This window comes from Aplysia californica, unplaced genomic scaffold, assembly GCF_000002075.1.
Source record: "Aplysia californica isolate F4 #8 unplaced genomic scaffold, AplCal3.0 scaffold00932, whole genome shotgun sequence".
Lineage (NCBI taxonomy): Eukaryota > Metazoa > Mollusca > Gastropoda > Aplysiida > Aplysiidae > Aplysia > Aplysia californica.
This window is the reverse complement of record NW_004798202.1, coordinates 178231-187557: the sequence shown is the minus strand read 5'-3', so window position 1 is coordinate 187557 and position 9327 is coordinate 178231. Positions and strand designations below refer to the sequence as shown.

At 37.7% G+C, this 9327-nt stretch overlaps 1 protein-coding gene across 1 annotated transcript in view; it reads right to left on the bottom strand.

Annotated features, from left to right (window-relative positions):
- Window positions 1-9327, bottom strand: part of LOC101853891 (sex peptide receptor) — a gene marked incomplete in the record, with an annotated part of 195305 nt that overhangs the window by 7794 nt on the left and 178184 nt on the right. The window contains 1 exon segment of the mRNA XM_005110697.3: window positions 5743-6954. Within this exon segment, the coding sequence (XP_005110754.1) occupies window positions 5743-6046 (304 nt within the window).

Here is a 9327-nt window from a genome sequence, read left to right as displayed (position 1 = left end):
TCTCTCTCTCTCTCTCTCTCTCTCTCTCTCTCTCTCTCTCTCTCTCTCTCTACCTGTGTGTTTGTGAGTGTGTGTTACTATCTATCTATAATATGTCTCTGACCCTTTCTCTTTCTTTTCAACTTAATGTCACATACAAATTGAAAAACATCAATAAAATTGAATACTATTTAAGTTAGTAAGTCTGTGACGATAGTGTCATTAACAAGAAAAACAGGGAGACAAAATGACTCTCTAAGCGAATGTGCAGGACAAGAACCAGGGGTTTTAGCTTTCGGCTTCATCAAAAGCAATGTTATGTTTTTTTGTTTTTTTTAATGACAAAATGACGAGAACAGCAAAGAAATTTACACCCAAAAAAAAACTGAACAAAAAACAAACAATTAATTAATCAGCTGACAAAAAAAATCCAAAAGAAAACAAGGAGAACGCTTCAAACTAAACAGGGGGCTCTCGTGATCTAGAGGTCATGGTGTTCGCCCCTCATTCAAGACGTCTCGGGTTCGAAACCTCACAGTGACGGAACATTTTCTTGTCTTCAAAAAATTCTCCTTGCACCCCCCCCCCCTTTCCCCTTTGCCCTCTCCTCTGGGCTCCTGACTCTATCTACAGCCTTTCTACTGCTCCTTCTCACTGTTGTTTTTCAGCAGCACCCCCAGATCTTATGGTAGGTAAGTTCTAACACCTAGCCTTCTCGGAGAGGGGCGAAATCTCTTGGAGGTCCCGTGTGCAAGTTGCGCAAGTTAAAGATCCTTCGTGGTCGTAAAATAGATAAGAGTAGGCTTCGGCCACCACCCGGGTTAAATTCCACTTTCCTTCAAACCTGAAAAATGTGCCCCGCGCGCTCATATGATCTTATGCAGTTGTAAGTGTCGTAAAACACTTGCCCAAAAAATAAAAACCCAAACAAAAGCTCTTTGAAAGTCTTCACCATAAAATCAAACAAACACACAAATGATTGTTTGACATCAAAACCCCAAAACAAAACAATAAAAACAATCACACGTCTTTATGCAACACTCAAATATTCTATTTTATTCAGATACCACACAATTTGGCGGCTAGACAGCCTAATCGACAAAATGAGATTTATAAAGAAAAATGCCAAGATTTAGAGAATAACATTTCCATGTCTTACCATGTCATACTCCATGAGTAAACATTTTCTCGCTCGGGAAATGGACTCTCATGTCGATTGGTTTTGGTGTTTTGGTGTTTTTTTTCGGGGAGGGGGGGTTGGATAACGATTCTGTTTTCGACTTTAAGATGGGTACCGCGTAATATAATGTGTGGTGTACATTAGAATTCTCCCGTTCTTCAAGTATCGATACTGTTTTTGTTTATTTGTTGTTGTCGTTGTTGTTGTTGTTGTTGTTGTTGTTGTTTTTCTTTTTTATTCTGATGGTATCACAAATCATCGACATTTTAAAAAAATCACTCGAGACAGTATTAGTAACTGTTTCCCTGTGCCAATAAGTTATAATATAGTTCTCTGTCTATGTGAACAGAATTCCGTGCAGTCCACTTCAACCAAAATGTGGGGGACCGCGTTGTTACATTTTCTTTGATTCAGCAGGGATTTCAGTTTAGAAAGGTTGCTAAAATAGAAGAAAAATATCAAGGATTTAAAGATTTTTTTTCTCGGTTTTTAGCTGTTTTCGGACTTACCGAATTCGGTTGATTCTACTGTAGTAACACGTCCTTTTGCGAGGTCTGTCCCAAAAGAATGTTTCTCTTTCTTTAACTCGCTTACTTTTAAAGCTAATACTATGAAAATGACAGAAGCTTACATCACGTTTTTTCAAGAGGGTGTCTCACGCCATGGCGACCGAAAAGATGAAAGGCTCATTCTCATAATAAGATGGTCTTATTGTCAGTTCTCATAATAAGATGTTCTTATTGTCAGTTCTCAAAATATGGTATTTTTTATTGTCAGTTTTCAAAATGTGATGTTCTTATAGTCATTTCTCATGATATAATGTTCTTATACTAATTTTCAAAATATGACGTTCTTGTAGTCATTTATCAAAATATGTTGTTCTTACAGTCATTAACAAAAGTTGATGTTTTTATAGTCAGTTCTCAAAAAGTGATGTTCTTACAGTGATTTCTCAAAATATGATGTTCTTATTGTCAGTTCTCAAAATATTATTATGTTGTTCTTACTTCTAGTCCGCAAAATATAATCTTTTATTGTTTTCAAATGCAAAATTTTCAAGAGAAATTACTCAAAGAAAAGCATGGCCAACTTTTAAGGCTCAGTATTTAACTTGCAAGAAAATGGGAGAGAGAGAGAGAGAGAGAGAGAGAGAGAGAGAGAGAGAGAGAGAGAGAGATGAATGACATAATTTTCAATCTTGAAAGTTTAAAGCACTCTGTGTACCAGTTCTGTTTCTGAGCAAAGAATTTTGCTTGTTCAAGTTCCAATCGAAGAAGCAAGCGAAAACTGTAAGAGATATAGCAGAAGAAGTTGTGTTGCCAAAGAGGACAGTTCACATAGTGTTTATGGAATATCTTAGTAAAGCAAAGCATTTTACATAATGTGTTCCCTCTGGGACATACGTCGCAGGATTATTCGATACCATCAGTATAGATACCACCAATATAATCTGACACACAATCCCATACCGCTCCCCCACTTCTCGGACACATTTTTCCACTTTAAATTCACATTTAAAGTCTCAACCACACAGTTTTTATTGATACGTCTCACGCTCTTTATCATTAGCAAGCTAGTCAATTGTTTTAAATCCATAACGCGAGATTAAGAACTCAAATTTCGACCAAATTATATCTTAACAAGAATATTATGTCATTCGCCATCTATTCAAAAGTAACAGAACCCAAGTTCTGAATATTTTTTTGTTTTGCCAAGAAATATTTTGTGGAAATTCTTATTCCAAATGTTGAAAAAAACCCAACAACGTGTAATAAACATTACATAGATCTTGGTAAGTTGTTACAAGAATGACACTGTTTTTCTCTCTCCTGAAAAATATTTGCTTTTTGAGTGTAGCAAAATTAAACAGCGGGCCAAAAATAATAATGCATGCGATACCACAGATAAAGAAACCGCAATAAAATATATGTATATATTTTTTTCCCTCCAAAATCTTGAGCATTCTGTTTGTTTGCCACAGAACCTGAAGTTATAACACACCGGCATGGGGAGAAAGGCCATAACTTTGGCGGCCAGATTTCCCTGTGGAGTTGACAAAGTTGTCTGCTCTTGCTTTCTATTTAAAAAGACCGAAAAGAAACCTATTCTAGCACAGCTTCCAACATGGCTTCCACTTATTCCGTTTTTAAAGCTCCAAACCCTCGAAACGTGGCCTTTCATCATAACAACATATTTTGTCCCAAAAAAAGCGTATTTTGTCATGGCTGCTTGTTGCTTGACAGAACATCCGGTCCCGATAGGCTGGGATTAGACGATAAAAAAGTCCAACAATTCTAGCTTGTTGATTTTCTTTTTCAGTAACGAGAACGTGCCATGTCATTATAACTTCACCGCTATTGTTCTTTTTTTACACCCCTATTAACACAATTTGGATATTTGAAAAGACGGGTTGTTTCGACCCTCTCTGTTTTGAGAAGTGCTTGCCAACATGGGCGATATTGCCCACCGGAGGACCATTTGGTTATTTTGAAAGGCAGTGGAGATCACCCGGGTAGTGGCAGATGTAATTTATGCAATGCCCTTCTTGGAAATACATGTAGATGGGAGGTACAAACATTTTAGTCTCTGAAAAGTGGAAAAAGTGGGCGCTGGCAATTAAAACTTTGACAAGAACTGGTTTAGAGACAACTTGCTTTAGTCTTATTCTAAATTTATCCCAATAAAGCGACGGTTTCATACACACAAAACCAACATATTTCACAATTAATTTATTACTTTGAGCAATGATGAAGTCAGCTCTGGTTTGAATCCAGAATGTGCTGTTCTTGAACTTGATTTCTTGGGGATTTTTTAAGGCTTTTAAAAATGCATGGCTTTAAAGTTTATTGGAAATGGACGTTGAGTTAGAAGATGCCACGCCCTAAATGAATTCACAACTTTGTGAAGGCGTTAAACCCACACAGCAACTGTTACTTGCTTGGAGGAATTTAAGCCCTGTATCATATTATGTCTCTTACATTTTTCTGCATTAGCTTTACCTCTTTCAACACGATAGGTTTACCCCTCCCCCTGCACTTGTGTCCTCCTTTCTTTTCAATTGAAAGCGTTTTACGCCCCCAACAAATCAATTTAGACTATTCACTTGCTTGGGCTTCAACAGTACTTGTCAGGGACAAAACTACATAAAAATAAAACAAGCAAAAAATAAATTATACAACTCTCCTCCCCCCAACCACGAATTTAGCAACTAGGAATAAATTAATCATTGTCTATTGTGCGTTGAGTAAGCATTTCACTGTTGCTGTACAAACTCGGATTAGTCAGGCGTGTAACTCACAATAAATCTTACTCTGACCAAGAGGAAAAGAGGATGAGGGAATGAAAAGCTGATTTGTGTGTGTGTGTGGGGGGGGGGGGGGGGATTAAAGTCATTAACAGAGAGAGGGGGGGGGGGGGCGGCGGTGACACCTGAAAGTTCTGATGTTCATCAAAATTATGGATTTTGAATTGTAGTCATTTTTAGCTTTTTCAGCTTTTTCAACTATTCATTGCATAAGGACCCCTTAAAGCCTTATTTAGTCTTACTGCAGGCAGGCAAGTTAGTCACTAACATATCCTCATAAAGTTTGTCTTTTTTTTTCGTTATCATCCGTTATCTCTAATCGCTGTTTTTCTAAATACTTCTTTGCATAACTCCGCCATTTTTCACCCAATCTACATGAGTTTTTTTTAAAGAAAGAAAGGAATATTATTAATGTAACGCTATAAATAAAAACCCTGCTGAATTTTCAATATACAGAATAGATTCTTGTTGAAGGTGTTTGGAGTGTGGACTTCCACTGAAATTTAGCAAACTTGAATCTAAAAAAAATAAGAGAATAACTATCCATACAAAAATTCTAATGCGTTTAAGAACATTCAACATACTGTTTTGTAAAACTTTTTTTTCCTAATATAACGACATATAACCATTTAAAAATAAATGAGGTCTGCATAAAACACGTCAAAAAAATCCAATATCGCCGCTGTCTCCATGGCAACGAAACAGTTTTCCAAAATTTGACTGCAGATTTATTGACGCCTTACTATGCATGTTAGATAATGTGGGAATTTTGTTAAAGTTTTATCTGCAATTAAACGAGATAGCCCTCAGCTGTAGCCAACAGCATCCCTTTAAAGAAAGTAAACAAATCAATAAAACATAACCGTTACACTTACGAAAGGTTAAATTCTAAGCAAGAAAAAAAATATTGTTAAAAAAATATCGGTATAAATAATGAATAGGAATGGGGCGTTAATGTAATTAAATAACAGACCAACTTACAAACAAACAGACAAACAAAAAGAGCGCAAACACAAAGAAACCACAACAACGACAGCAACTACACCAACTCGACTCCAACCCGTAAGAGATAGATGTTCGTAGACAAGGGTATAAATAATTAAGCAAAACAGACAAACAGACATTATACAAACAGTCAGACACTCACGTAAGAGATAGATGTTGGTGGACAAGCAGACAGACAAACAGACATCATACAAACAGTCAGACACTCACCTAAGAGAAAGATGTTGGTGGACAAGCAGACAAACAAACGTCATACAAACAGTCAGACACTCACCTAAGAGATAGATGTTGGTGGAGGTAGCCATGTCTTTATGACTGAGCACTATGAGGGACAGGGAATTCCCGGTGATCCCCGTGACACACAGCAGAGGGTAGATGATGAGACCCGTCACAAACTGGGCAGTCTCGTAGAACTCCTTGTACTCGTCCGTACCGTTGCTATCGCAACTACCGCCGTTGCCACCCACGTGTCCCGGAAGTTGCGACACGTTGAGAGAGGAGATGATGCCCGTGGAAGGCTGCTGGTCGGGTGGGGCGAAAGTTATCCCTCCAAATTCGGGGTTTAAGTTGATCTCCATGGCAACGTTTTGTTAGGTATATCCCTGGTGATGATATTATGATCTAAACACGAGTAATAGGACGACTATGGTGGCGTGCAGAAATACCAGCTTGATCTAAACATGATTTAAGATAATATATCTGTGCAATACGTCCAATGAAGTAGGAAAAAGTCGCAACACAGCATTCGACTTTTGAAAGTCAAGCGATTTCAAGGAGTTGTTTACCCTCCTTCGGTGAATATGGCGTCGTCTAATGACGTCAGCAAAGATAGGGAAATAACACTTCTGTTGGTGTAGTCTGAGACAGGCTGATTGTTAAACACCGAGTCACAGTCGCTACGCAAAGGATAAACAACGTAAGTAAAAATTTACTTTTTAAAACTTTTAATATTTCTGAAAGTCAAGCACATTAGACGAGCTATCAAACTATCGTTAACAGGGAGTAGAGTCCTGAGAATAATAATTCCTTATAAATAGATTTTAATATTATTTCATATCTTTCTCTCTCGCTCTCTCGTCTTAGAACCAAGAACGACTCTCCTCCTAGTTTCTCTATAACAATGAGAATTATTCGCTTTCCCATGTAAAAGTTGCAGCTATAGGTGCAATACAGGTGAGTACATTCTTAAACGCTTTGCTAATTAATGTGGTGAGTCACTGTCTTATTCTCCACATACTGACGTTGTCGCATCATACAGCTAGGTATTTTGAACCTGCTAGTTGTTGAGTTTTTTTTGGGCCCATATATAAAAAATAAAAATCGTAACAATCCCAAATTTACAATCCGTTGGTATAATGATTTGGTCTCAGCTTTGTATGATCTAAAGGAAATCCATGATTGTACCGAAGTAGGATGTCTATTTTAGAAACACTTGCGACTGGCCAGATGAAGGCGCGACTGTAAAATGCTGTACTCGTTGACGTCTCTGAAATGATAAAGAAAGGTCTATACAGAAACATTGGTAGGAGAGACTAGGAACAAAGAGGACGTTAGGCGTTATATTCTACAGCATGCCACGTGGGACTAAGTATCAATTTTATTGATCGAAAAAAAACCCCAACAACAACCCAAAGTGTTTGAAAGGAAAAATGACTTTCCAGTGGTATCCTCCAATCATCCACGAGGGTACTGGAACAAAGACAGAAATGTATAAGAATAAACACAAACATCTGGATCAGTTAAATTTGGTAAGTTAATAAATATAACGAGTAGGGAGGAGAACATACTTTCAGTATCATACACCATAACGCATGGCAATGAGGTGGATCCCATACATACGCTAAGACTGCCAAATGAAATCTTGTACACAAACTAAATACTGTGAGGTGAATTCTCGCAGGTAAAGAAAGACTTGTGAGGTGAGGTCCCATACATAAAGTTAGACACAGGAGGGTTACATTGACAAGTTACCCGGCATTCAAGAGTTTACTTATCGTGTCCTTAGAATGAAATGGTTTTTAACTCCGCTTTTTGCAACAGCCAATTCAAAGCAACACAGGACAGTCACAAAATTGATGCCCAGCACGCTGTGTTAAAGGCTTGAGACAATCTAACCTGTATTTTTTAAAAATTGACACTCAACAAATAAGAACTAAAACCAGTACGTTGTTAGAATGTAAATGCGAGGCAGCGTGGTGGAATCAGGCTCTCGTCAAAATAATCAAAGTGAAGAAACTGGCATTTTTCCGCAGGTTTGTGAATTTTTATAAATCTTTTTTTTTTTTGCTCAACACCTTTCATGTCCATTAAAGAACTCATTTCTGTGTGGATTTTTCTGAAAAACGTTGATTAAAGGCACAAAAATTGTAAATTTTCATTTACCACGGACTCTTAAGCTAAGGAAATAACTAATCTTTGGCGGCCATTTTCTCACTAATTTTACCACTAAAATCAGGTGACCCCCACCTCCTTCATTCACACATATCTCGTTTTAGTTTAGTTTTAGTTTTAGTCGACGTTTTACAGCGCTCGCAACTGCATAAGGTCATATGAGCGCCAGAAGATTAGAGATGTTACAACAGAGTAACAAACATTAAAAAGAAGAAGGGGAGATAAGGATGATAGATGCTCGATAGGAATGAAGGAGTAAATCACTACAGAGCACCCGCCAACGACCCAAAATAAAGACAAATGAACAAGCTTTAAGATGATACCAATAACTCTACACGCCCAAAAATTTGACGAGAGCCTGATTCCACCACGCTGCCTCACAAATCTTTGAATCCTATTTTTCTCAAAACCATGCGCCATGCAGTAAGAATATTGTCCTTCTAATGGCGCGTTATGTTAAAAGCTACACAACCCTCAACAACTAAATCTACTAACAACTAAATTTCACATGGGGATTAATTTTGCCTCAATCTACAGGCATACAAAGTTTAGGCCAGTGCTTGCTAATCTCGGCGGTATCACCCGCTGGTTAGCAATATAATTTGGTAATTTTGATGGGCAGTGGGGATCAACCTGATAGATAATGTCATGTATTATTCAATGCACCACTGAGAGATACATGAAGGGCGGCAATACGAAAAGTTTTGGCTTCTTAGATGTGGAAAAAGTTGGCGCTAGTAATTGGGTGGGATAGAGAGTATATAAATGCAGGCTATTATTATTATTATTATTATTATCATCATCATTAATAGTAATAATAATAATTATTATTATTACTATTATTGTTTTTATCATTATTACTATTTATATGATGATGATGATGATGATGATGATGATGATGATGATGATGATGATGATGATGATGATGATGATAAATGTAGGAGATATAATGGGTTACGTTTGCCATCTCCTGTTCGGTACAGAATTTAAAACGAACTGTGGAAAATAAGGAAGACAGAAGATTAAAACCAGGAAGAAACACTCAGCGGGCAACCCAAAAATATCGCCTTTGTAGTGAGCACAGTAGGCAATAGCCGAGTCTCGTGTTCCCGTGATCAGTAATCGATGAGGACAGGTTGGCAAGTTACAGGGATCCCAGGTAATCAGGGCTGAGTATCGTTAAGTCTACTCAAGCAGTTCTCAGACACTCGTCCCGTAAGGTAGTAATCACCACGCGCCGCAGGATCGATACCCTAGTCTTACTCTGGCCCACTCAAAGCTTTCTAAATAAGGACAGACTCAGAGCAGTAGATCAAAGCGAAAACGTTATATCTGCAATGATTAAGTAGAGCACATGAAATGTTTGGGCTCTTGGCTCGTGAATAATGGTTTTTCTGTCCATAGCTTTGTCGTCGGTGGTCATACTTTTTCTGTTGGTTTTTTTGTATCTTTTGAGAAGTGGTGGGGG